Genomic DNA, 12,639 nt, shown 5'->3' with positions numbered 1-12,639 from the left:
TGTTGAATTTAATCTTTTTACTAGAGGTAGACCGATATGTCTGTGTTAGGGATTAATCAGAGCTGATTGTTGCTTTTTGGAACTATCGGTTTTCGGCAAAAATCTTTGATTTATCAATTGCTAATTTGAAATAAAATTCCTCATCAATAAACTCCACCTGGTGAAATATTGATATATACAAAACAAGTGTCCCTGTGTGTTTCATGCTTGTTTATAATTAAAAGTCCTGCGCTATGCACCACATTTTTAAGGTTATTATTTACATTTTGGTTGTGCAGTAAACTGCTTGTGGGATTTTATTCATTTTGGACTCTTGTAGCCTCAGTGTAATCCCATCATAGTAAGGAAAGACTAAGATTTATTTTTTAGCTTTCTTTAAATCGATTATTTTTTTTAAAATGTAGAACTTGCTATTATGAGAGTTGGCTTCAAGTGTCAAGTGATTGATTTCTAGAACTACAGTCCCCAGATAACTGGTGAGTTAAGAGACTCTTAATAAAAACGAATTGGTATTGTTCAACATCCATTTTCTTATGAAAGATGCATCAAAGTTTGAATAATGGTAGATTAGTCATGTAATCTTTATACAATTCTGATGCAACTAATTTTAAATATACATTTCAATTTATTTGATTTAAAAAGATGTAATGATTTTTTCTTTGTGTGAAAATACATAGCGGGTAGAGAGGTCTTGGAGAATTTGATGAATGAAATCATCTGGACGCAGAATGCAACGAGTGATATGTAGTCATTTTTGGGGAACAGACTTTTAATGGAACTGTCTGTTTTCAGATGAATATATTTTTTGTTTTGTTTTTTAAGCACTGAGTGTGGCATTTTTTATTCTAAATCAGTCAATGTGACAGATTCTTCTGAAATGTCAAGGTCTTTAGTGGAAAATGAGCTGCATGTATTTAACAATGTGCTGTCTATTTATTTCCATGCTTTCCTTTAAAGAACAGTAATCTAGACCTCTCTCACTGCTTATGTCCTTAAGACAAAACACAGCCTTGGCATTAAGAGATGTGTTGTTATGTGGTTGGTTGGATCTTATCTGATACCAATACTAATGTACAAAAGTAGGAGCCTTTGGAGCTCCTTCAGTCCTGGAGTTGGATCAGTCTTGACTGGAAGTGTATTATTATGTGGCTATATCAGATATCTTCATTATATATTCATTAATAAATGCACATTATATCAAAATATGTACAATTCAAATGTGTTTCCTTAGATTTATTTATTTTTATATAAAATGTAAGATAAGCATATGTTCAGATTTGGATAGATTACAGTAGATGAGACTAACAGTATTTCTGAACATTTAAAAAGGTGAAATAAAGGTGTTTGTTTGTGTCCATAAAGGAGAAACTGAGAATGATTAAAACTCTTTTTGGGATCATATAATTGAATCAAATAATCATAGTTCATCTTTTCTTTGGCTGTGTGCCATACTGCACCTTATGTCAGCTAATAATGGATATCTATTTGTATATGGTCTTTATTAAATTGCTGGATATCAGCATCTTCATTTTCATCCGTTATATATGTGCATGTTCTGTATGCAAGTGTAATTACATTTGTGTGGTCATGTATAATGGAGCACTTCCCTGTTCTCTCCTGTTTGTCAGAGCATGACTAATGTAGGACAGATCTCATGCTGTCCTGTCCTCCTGGACCCACATTAAATCAGCTGTTAGTCTAGTAGTCATGTAGTTTCTTGGCATTTATACTTTACTTTTTTACCCTCATTCTCTTTCTCTCACTCTTTGTAGCAACTGTGGAATGTTATAACCCCAGGACGAATGAATGGACTTACGTGGCCAAAATGAATGAGCCCCATTACGGACACGCAGGCACAGTTTATGGAGGATTCATGTACATTTCAGGTACCACTCAAATACAAGTTTGTGTTGTCATTTTTGTGCATATGTCTGATGTGCAAGTCAAAAAATCTGGTTGGAGGTGTAACCTGGCAGGTAGTGCATATGCATAGTCACTTTGTTTACCTTTTTTGGGGGGAAAACAACCTATGAATGACTTACATATAGTTTTCAGTCCTCATTAAATAGGATAGTAATTATGCATATCACCTTTAAATTTAGTTGTATGTTCTCTTTTTCACTCTCACACACATTTTTACACCTCAGGTAGCGTGTTAGGTGTCACTTGACAGGAAGAGAAAGAAAGGGAGAGGATGTGATGTTCACATCGCACTCACTTATAAACACACACACAGGCTTTGTTCCAAAGCCTTTGTTTATAAATGAAATGGAGCCTCAATGGAGCCTTTTGCAATTGATTTCAATACAGGCAACATTAGAGGAATGACCCAATACTCTAATAAGCTTAAATATACATGGCACACACATATTTAGGGTAAAACATTTTTTACTATTTTATCTATACTTTTGATTATTGAGTGAATTGAATACATTTTAAGTTTTAGATTTACAAAGTAGACTTCTCTCACATTGTCCACCATTTTGGGTTTGTTTTTGTCACTGATCTCATCACAGTGCATTCTGGGACTGCCTTCTCTGTGAAAGATATATGCGATGCTACCTTCACATGTATCAAAATCACAGTATTTTAGACGGCAGAATTATAAAGTTGCCTTCTTTTTGGAACAGCCTTCATGTAGGGAGGGCACCTACTGTGTGATACTTTAAAATACTGTTTACAACAGCAAAACGCAGTAACTATATGTTCAGTAAAAATGTTGGCACAATGGGTCTCTTAGACCATGGGTTTTCAAACTCTCTGGTCCAGGTACTGCCGGGGGGCACTAGGGGTTCCATGGAACATGGAGGGGGGTACATTTATTTTAGACAATATTATTCTTTCATTCTGCTTTCTAAATGCATGTAATTACATTTAATAGATTTTCCAGGTTCATGCATCTAACATTACACTTAATAGAAAAAAAGATATGCACTATATTTTTTTATATTATATTTTAATCATTTATTTTAATTTTCTTAATTTCCTTTATTACATTAACATGTAACACATTACAATAAGGCTCCATTTGCTAACATTAGTTAACTATATTTAACACGAATAACAACAAACTATACTTTTCACCATTTGTTAATCTTGATTAATGTTAATTTCAACATTTACTAATATATTTTTAAAAGTTGTATATGTTAACATAAAAAAAAAACTATCATCATCTAGTAATGAACAATTGTGTTTTTATCAATTAATATTAACCAAGATTAATAAATGCTTTTGAAAAATATTGTTAATTGTTAGCTCATGATAGCTCATGCTTTAACTAATTGTAAAGCATGAGCTATGACAATATTATAACAATTATTTAATTTTGTGAACACGTTGTCTTTATAATATCACACTTACCTATTTTATGCATAAAAATGTACAGCTTCCTATATATTTAAGGATGGTGGTCCCTCACAAGGGGATCTTCATTTTTGGGGGTCCTTGGCATCAAAAAGTTTAAAAACCCTTTTCTTAGGCTATGATCTGTCCTGTGACAGACAGGTTTGGTTCAGCTATGCTTCGAATCAGAGAAAATGACGAGAGACAATTTTATTATCCACATTTCACTGGACAATCCAAAAACTTTGAAGCCATTTTTCTCAGTTTCAGAGTTGCCTTAGTTACTGCATTGTGGCTGTGTAGGTCAGCATAAATACATTTCTCCGTGTGTTGGCGGGTTTAGGTGGTTTACGAGGACATTTTTTGGATTATGGACTGGTAATTACTGCTTAAATTATAAGGCTATTATGCTATAAATGTGGTTTATGAGGACATTTCAGTGTCCCCATAATTCAAATCGCTTAAACATACAAAAAATATTTATTTTAAAATGTAAAAATGCAGAGTTAGGTTTAGGGGTTGTGTTAGGTTTAGGGGATATAATCTATTGTTTGTACAGTATAAAATTAATTATGTCTAATGGAGAGTCCTCATAATGGTAGCTGCACCAACGTGTGTGTGTGTGTGTGTGTGTGTGTGTGTGTGTGTGTGTGTGTGTGTGTGTGTGTTAGCGTGTATTTATCACTTTGTGGGGACCAAATGTCCCCATAAGGATAGTAAAACCCGAAATTTTTGACCTTGTGGGGACATTTTGTCGGTCGCCATGAGGAAAACGGCTTATAAATCATACTAAATTATGTTTTTTGAAAATGTAAAAATGCAGAAAGTTTTCTGTGAGGGTTAGGTTTAGGGGTAGAGTTAAGTTTAGGGGATAGAATGTAAAGTTTGTACAGTATAAAAACCATTATGTCTATGGAAAGTCCCCATAAAACATGGAAACACAACATACGTGTGTGTGTGTGTGTGTGTGTGTATTTTCTAAGTCATACACACCCTAACACTTTCAATTGAAATTCCCATCTAAATAGAGGAAGACACAAATGCACACTCTCAAAGGGTGTTAACCTGCAGGATTGTTGCCATCACATGTTCACTTCACAGGATTGCTGCACAAATCCCGCTTTATGGAGACGAGTCCTGCTTTCTCTGAGAATGTTAAACAGAGAGCGTGAGAGAGAAATGGGTAGGATAGGGTGGTGAGAGGAGATGTAGTGATGACATGAATCAGAGGAGTGTGTTTCTGTGTGATAATGAACATTGAAGTATGTAGGAGGAGTGTGATCACACACCCATACAGAGCCGTGATATGGCTGCTCAAGGCATTCTGATCCCCCCCACACACATTTACAGGGCGTATAGAAACCTCTCCATACATCAGCATTCAAACTTACACAAGCATGAGACAGATGACTCTCTTTTACCTCCGGCAACTTCTAAATAACGTTCTCAACTCCTTTACATGATATATGAGCTCCATATATTAGGCAGGATGGCTGTAGGCAGGAACATTTTGTGTGGCAGGTCCCCAAACAATCATTCGCCATCAGTATAGTCTAGAGTAATGTATAAAAATGCCTTTTTTATGTTTGTACTCTAATATTAGATTGGAGAGATTGCTTTGAAGACAACATGAAATGGAAATTGATCCATTTAAATAAATGTGCCTGCTCTTATTGTGCATCGATGCACATTATTCTATATTCATTCATTATTTTGAACGAAAACAAAACAGTCTAGCATAATCCAATCATGAAGAAAAAGGGACAAAGATAAAAAGCACACATAAATAACAATAACCAACAACACAAGACATTGTCTTTGCATCTTTGTTTTTTAAAAATGAATATCTGATATATGTAAAATTAACATTTAGTGCTGGTTGTTCTTAAAAAGAAAAAAAAAAAGAATTGTTTTCATAGTCTTAATTCAAAATGTAATCCCTTTATCTATGAAACCATGTTTTTTTTTAACATAATCAAGGCCACATGGACAGGGAAAATAATGTTATACAATAATGTAATGGCATACTTCAGGGGCGTAGCAAGCTTTTCAAAAGTGCGGGGGATGGATGTGGTTTGTTTATTAACAATAAAAACGATGAATGCAATGACAGAAGGGTACAAAAGGTATAACATACAAGATATAAAAAGCTTCCCATTTAAATGAGTGATACTAGAAAAGTATAAAAACACACTCAACATAATATCGATTAATCAGTGTTTTTCAACCACGGAAAGAGGTCAATAAAACTGCAGGAGAACAATATTGTCACAGAACGTTACATTTACCTCAGGAAAGCCATTTAAATACCAGCACGTTATTTGACTAGAAAAAATAGCTATAGAGAGGAGTATTTTGCTAAATAGGCTATGTGCACTATATTACATATTTATTATATTTTTACTTGTGTCATTACATAATTGTTATTATAATGAAAACCACATTATATTTAATTTGTTATTTTCAACCTTTAATAATTCCAGCTGATAGGGCTGTCTGTATGATTACAGCATTATGTGAGATATATTTTTTCTTGAGAATATATACTGTAGCCTACCTAATATTTATCCAAATAAGTCAATATTGAATCAAGATTGAAATCAAATCAAGAATTGAACTGAAATCATGAAAATTGTGCTAAGCAATAATACAAACTGTAGCCTACCAGTCATTGTACCATGTAAACATTGTAACATGTTGTCACTAAACTTAATAAAATTATGTTTAGTTACCAAATGTTTTGACATTCACAATTACACCTATTGTGATGCAAGTTGTTGTTTTTTACATCCCCCCCAATCCATCCATTTCTCTTGTGGAATTAAAATATTGTGATAATACCGTATACCGTGATAAAAGCTCAATCAATTAACCGCAGCATGAAAATGTGATACCGGCACATGCCTAAAACACACACATGGCCTCTCTTCCTTCATAGACCTCTTTCACAAACGGTAACATTCATTTCACCTGTGAATTTTCCTGTGCTCTCTCTGAAACTGCTGCCTCCAGCAACTTCCTCTCCTAAACAAGGGTGCAGTGGTAAAAGAATAGGGTCAAACAGTTACAGCTGTGGCACTAGCAAACCTCAGTGAATATTGAAAAGTAATATCATGAAATAAATGCAAACAATATCTAATGGTAATAGGCTACTGTTGTTTAATGTCAACAAATTTTTAACTTTCACTTACAAGATTTCTCTTGAAAAAGGTGTCAATCTTCTCCTGCCTCTTTCTTTTCTGCATCTTAATGATTCTGTGTGACAAAAAGACTGGTAAGCTTGATAGTGACATGGGTCTGACAGGACTGTGACTGAGACTGCTAAATTTTGCTTACTTGCGCCCTGAAAAGGGGAGATATAAAAAAAAGAAAACGCCCACACAAAGCTTTTTCTCTGGTGGTATAAATAATGTAACAATTTACTGTTTTTAAACATAAGATAATATACACTTTTCCTTCATAGTTCTTCAAAAGGTATGCAAACAATGTCATCATTTCTCACTTTCAATTCTCCTCAACAGGTACAATCAAACACAACAGGTAAGTATCCACAAAAGTATTCAGCTAATCAACAAACAATGCTCAAAATTTCTAAATCAATTACACTGGCAATAAACCCACTGCTTATACACTGCTTAACAATGGCAATTTGTCCCTCCTCCTCGTCAATTCCCTGCCTTCATCACAGTTACTTTATACATTGCATGCCACATACATAACCAAATTTAGCTAGCTGCTGAGCAATATCCCAATTAGCATTAGTCTAAAAAACTAAATATAATACCGAAAACACTCGACATGTCAACAAAACATAAACAGAACATCTTCCCAAATACATATCAAGCTTATTTAAAAACCTCGAAAGCATAAACACTCACTCAAAGTATCTGGAAGAGGGAGATGCAAATAACCATAACCATAAGTTCCCGCCTCCTCAGCACGAGCTAACCGATAAATCTAACACACCAAGAGAGGCGGGACTTAAGGTAGAACAGCCAATCATCAGCCAGTCACACTCAAAGCCTGTGTCATGTTTGAGAGGGAGGGGGAGAGGAGGCAGCCGCAGCGAGCGCAGACACAGAGCGGCCAGAGACACGGAGGAGCGGCTGTAGTAAGGTGTTTGTGCAAAACTGCGGCAAAACTGCAGAAAAAGTGTGGGTGTTGAACCCTCTCATCGGGAAATGTGTGGGTGTTAAAACACCCACATCCCCCACGGGTGCGACGCCCCTGGCATACTTCACACAGTTTAATGTATCAAGTGCTGTTTAAGGATGATAATCATTAGGATTTTAATGATTCTGATTCCTCTTTATGATTCCAGTTCCTTAAGGGTCCCATTAACGATTCATATAGTACTTCTGTGGAAGAAACAAGATCATTTCATATTTTAAGAGAACTTATTGTGGTTGCACAGACTTTTTAATTAGAATGTTTATTCATTCAGTCATGTTTATAAAATATCACTAATTACAACAAAACTCATAATGTGTATCTTTAACTACACATTGTCATACCAACAACCATCTAGTAATAACTGACATAAGTTTCACAAGCCTGAAGTACACATACAGTAACATTTCTTAGTTCATTTCAAATTGGACAAGATGAAATTAAATTATTTCTGGATGAAGCACTGTATGTTTTGCAGTGTAGATTAAAAAAAAAAAAAAAACACTCATAAGAGTCATTCGTTCAGGAATCGGGCTACACTAGCCTCACTGTTTGCTTTGTGCTACTGATTCAATAGAAGTGTTGCTGTGCTGCTGAATGGTAGCTCAGGAAACACTGTAAAGAGTATTTTAGTACTGTGTTCTGTCTGTTTAGTAATTGTTATTCTGGTATTTCTAAAATATGGATTCCGATCTGAATTAGAACCGGTTCTCGGTTCTCGACCTTAATGCCTTCCTACAATTTTCCGCTGAATATTCTGAAATCAGTTTTATTCTAGTTTGACAACAGTGGCCAATGGCATGGACACATTTTCTTCACTGGGAAAACATTAATTTTGTCATTACGGGAGTGGTAATGTTTGCTTTGAGAAGTCTTGTCTAAACTGTCCTTGTATTTATATATATTCTTGTAAGACCCCTCCATCATATCTCTCATTTTTGCCTCAAATACAGTATAGTGTACTTATGCGTGTATGTGTGGAAACTCACAAATGCCAGTGATGCACACATTTGAATTTATTTTTACACTTCTTTTTTCCTTTCTCTTTTTCACTCATGCTCTTTCTCCATTACTCGAGTATTTTTGGAACTGCTGATCTTTTTGTTTTTACTCTGGTGTGTGTGCCCTCACTCTTACATCCCCCTCTCTCTCTGCCAGTTATATAGGTCATGAATTGGTGTTCTGGGTATTTGGTATTTAAGCTCTGTTTGCGCATTGTGAATTCATGTGAAAGTATGAAATGGTCTCATATCTGTCTTGTTTTTTTTAATGATAGTTCTTTGTCTTTTTTGCTGCGTCATGCTCTAGTGTTTCCTCTCTTTTTCTCTTATTTTCCTAATCTCACCTCGTCCTCTCTTTTCCAATTGCCTTGGTTTCATTTTAAACTTTGTCCTTTTCTGTCTTATTTGTATTTTGTTTCACATAAATGTGAGGGGAGAAGGGTATGTGTGTGATTCCATTCTACTTTCTGGGAGAAGAGAGTGATGGATGGAGAGTTAGAATGCAAAACTAGGAGAGAGATAGAGGAAGGAGGGTGTAGTTGGCTGATGCCCAGGTGCCTGATGGGATTGTTCTCTTTATTTTCAGCCCTCCCTGTAGACATGTCCTGTTTTATTTTTCTTCTTGTCTTTTTCCATTTCTTCCCTTTCTAGTCTCAGCCCCAGAACCTCAGACTGTGTGTGATTTGTTTATACTTTTGTGTGCGTGCGTGTGTGCGTGCGTGTGTGCGTGCGCATGCGCACTTAGTTTTTTTCTTCATTTCGGATGTGAAACCTCGACCGCATTGCCTTTCAAAGTATACTTTTCTGATTGTGAGCGAATATGTACACATTTGATGCATGTATTATATGACTACTTTGTAATCCACTTTTAGTACAGTCAATGGCCGGTGCATGCGCACAGACGAGGACTGCGTCATCGGGTCGAGAAAAACATAATGCATACTATGTATAAAGCGATCAGCATCCCGGACAACCAGAGTATATTTGACCTTAACTCTTTTTTTTTTTTCTCAGCAGACCATGAGATGCATGTGTGGTTATGTATTACTTTTTGTATATATATTGCTTCCTAATAGAGCTGTCAAAGTTAACATGTTAACACATGCAATTAATTATAAAAGTTTAACGCATTAATTTTTCTTAATTTAATGCAATTAACGTATTTACTGTTAATAAAGCATATACCAGCATATACACTGGTTGGAGTAGGGGGAACCTTTGCAATGTGCCCGCCAGAGTCATTACACTGACACACACACTACAAACACACACCAGCCGTGTCAGTAATCAAATGAATGGGAGCTCTTAACGCTATTTGTTGTGCAAAACAAGCCCAGATGGAACTTGTGATAGAAATCAAGTACTTTACAGCCTCTGTAATGCACAGTTTAATTACCACAGAAGCACGCCAAATTTCAACTATCACAAAAATGCAGAGCGAGATTTCATGTGGAGTTTAAAGCTCCACTTGACACTGGCATTGACGCCATAATGTAAATTGTGAATATGGCTACACGGCTGCTATAGCAAAGTGGATAGCCACAGTCTGCTGACTGATTAATACTGTGGAGTAAGAGTGTTTACGAGATTTAATCCCCATTGCAAAGAATAGGCAACCTATGGGCAGACTAGTTTTTTCAATTTGTCAAACTCCCACTTAGATTAAGTGGAACAATTGTTTACTTGAATTGGTGATATTTTGGTTAATTTCTATCTTTATACTATGGAAAGCTTTGTTTGAAAATTTTTAATAAAACATTGTTCCATATTGTAGGAAACAAATGCATTTTGACTGTAAAATTTTAGCACTTTCAAAATCTGCAATTAATTCCCATTAACTATGAAAAAATATGTGATTAATTGTGATTTGAACATTTTAATCGACTGACAGCACTACTTCCTAAAGTATGTTCATGCATGCTTCAGAGCTTTCTGAGGAGGGTGTCTGTTTCAGCAGTGGAAATGATGTAAATCTCTCTTGTTTGTTTTGCAGGTGGAATAACCCATGACACCTTCCAGAAAGAGCTCATGTGTTTCGACCCAGATGCAGACAAGTGGACTCAGAAGGCTCCCATGACGACAGTCCGTGGTTTGCACTGCATGTGCACTGTCGGTGACCGCCTCTACGTCATCGGCGGAAACCACTTCCGGGGCACCAGTGACTACGACGACGTGCTGAGTTGTGAGTACTACAGCCCCGCCCTCGACCTGTGGACACCAATAGCAGCCATGCTGCGAGGGCAGAGTGATGTGGGCGTGGCTGTATTTGAGAATAAGATATATGTTGTGGGCGGCTACTCGTGGAACAACCGCTGCATGGTAGAGATCGTACAGAAGTACGACCCAGAGAAGGACGAATGGCATAAAGTTTTCGACCTGCCGGAATCCCTCGGTGGTATTAGGGCCTGCACGCTGACCGTGTTTCCCCCCGAGGACCTCTCGCTTACTGGCTCACCGAATCGAGAGTCTCCCCTCTCTGCTCCTTGAGAATGGATGGAGGGAGGGTAAGAGAGACAGAGGAATAAAGGGATAGAACGCTTCATGGACAGATGGATGGATTGAAAATAAAACAGCTCCATCCCTGTGCAGACATGCACCCCAGTCTCTCTTGTTCTCTCTCTCTTACTCTCTCTCTATCTGTATCTCTCTCTGTCCCCACAGGAAAAAGACAATGTTAGCAGTCCCCACTGAAATACGTTTCAATCTGTCTGTGGTAAAAACCCCTCTCCCTTCCCTTAAATAATTCCACTTCTCTTCCTCATCCCTCTTTTCCCATCCTCCAGTCAATCCATCCTTCTTTCCTTCATCCCCTTTTCTTATTTGTTTTGTGATGAGAAAGAAAAATGGAAATACTCCCAGGGTTGTGCGTAATTAGATGTCAACTTTGCATTTGGGGGTTTGTGGCAGGAATAACACTGACTTGAAAAACAAAAAACTTTGCAATTCAACTTTTCTACCTGAGTTTCTGAGTTTTGCTATGAAGATGTTTCCTTGATGCCCCCTATTCTGAGGTCGCCTACCCCCACATGGTTCTCTCTGTCCCTCTCACTATCTCTCCATTTTGCCTTCTCTTTTTCCCTGTTTTTGTTCACACTCACCCTTTTTCCTCCTGCTCAATTTTGTACCCTCCTTCTCTCCCTCTCAGGGGGTTAGTTGACCTTTAACCACAGGATGAGGACACAGTTTTAAACTCAGGGGTTGGCCTACCCCCATCCCACCCTATCTAACTGATATTTCATTTCACTACTCCTGCTGTTGTTATGAACCATTAACAGAATTGTGTTTTCTAAATTTAATAAACAGAATTTTGAGAAAAAAGAAAATGGCATTGTTTTGACTAAACTTACTTGCATCTGCTGTAAAGGCAGTCCCACAGTCTTTAGTAGGATTTTTTAGTACAAGAGGTTGTGCTGTATTTTGAATGCAATAATGCAGTGCCATCAAAACCTTTAGCAGTGACTATATTCACAATATAGCATGACCTTGAGAGGCTTACTTATTAAAAAAAATATTATTAATGAATGTAAGACTGAATGAAGTTAAATGGTAGCGTTTTAATTTTATTAGTTCTTTTACTGTCTTGTTTTGAACTGTTTTTGGTTTAATTAATTGGTGAGTCATTAAAAGTGGTCCGATATAAAATTGTCTAAACACAACTTTTCTTTACTCTCTTTCGATTTCTCTTTCTATCTCTCTCAGGTAGGTATTCACCTCAGCCTGTTGACTTAGTGTTACTCAGGTTGCCAACGTGACAAACAAATCTGTATGTGTGTAGGCTTTCCAGATGAGACATATGGTCACTAATCTATTACAACTTATGAGAGGAACAGGGCTAGGCCTACCCTCACCATATGGCCCTGTGAGACAAAGTAAAATGCATATCTTTTATTGGATAATAACTATGAGAAATAGAGGGCAGTTTTGTGCCAGTTCGTCAAATTGTATTTAGTCCAGTGAATAGTGAGTTTTGACAGAGCATGTCACAGTCATTCTTTTTTCAATTTGACTGCAAACTACTGCAGTGAGACCGTATATCTGCCTGGCCTGTTTGTTGTTTTGGCCTGGGGCTGCAGCAGTTATTCAAAATTGCATTAAAGCATCATGGGAAAACCCTAAGTGCAGG

The 12,639-nt window shown here is 36.7% G+C and overlaps 1 protein-coding gene across 8 annotated transcripts in view; it reads left to right on the top strand.

Annotated features, from left to right (window-relative positions):
- Positions 1–11,814, top strand: part of LOC127630466 (kelch-like protein 13) — a 103,169-nt gene extending 91,355 nt beyond the window's left edge. For all 8 annotated transcript variants that reach the window (XM_052108061.1, XM_052108053.1, XM_052108025.1 and 5 more), the window contains 2 exons: positions 1,773–1,886; positions 10,510–11,814. In XM_052108061.1, the coding sequence (XP_051964021.1) occupies positions 1,773–1,886; positions 10,510–11,003 (608 nt within the window). In that variant the 3' untranslated portion in view covers positions 11,004–11,814. The remainder of the gene's footprint in view (positions 1–1,772; positions 1,887–10,509) is intronic.
- The last annotated feature ends 825 nt before the right edge of the window (positions 11,815–12,639 follow it).

The sequence above is a fragment of the Xyrauchen texanus genome, chromosome 3, assembly GCF_025860055.1.
Source record: "Xyrauchen texanus isolate HMW12.3.18 chromosome 3, RBS_HiC_50CHRs, whole genome shotgun sequence".
Lineage (NCBI taxonomy): Eukaryota > Metazoa > Chordata > Actinopteri > Cypriniformes > Catostomidae > Xyrauchen > Xyrauchen texanus.
The sequence above is the reverse complement of the archived record's forward strand: the minus strand, read 5'-3'. Positions and strand labels throughout refer to the sequence as shown.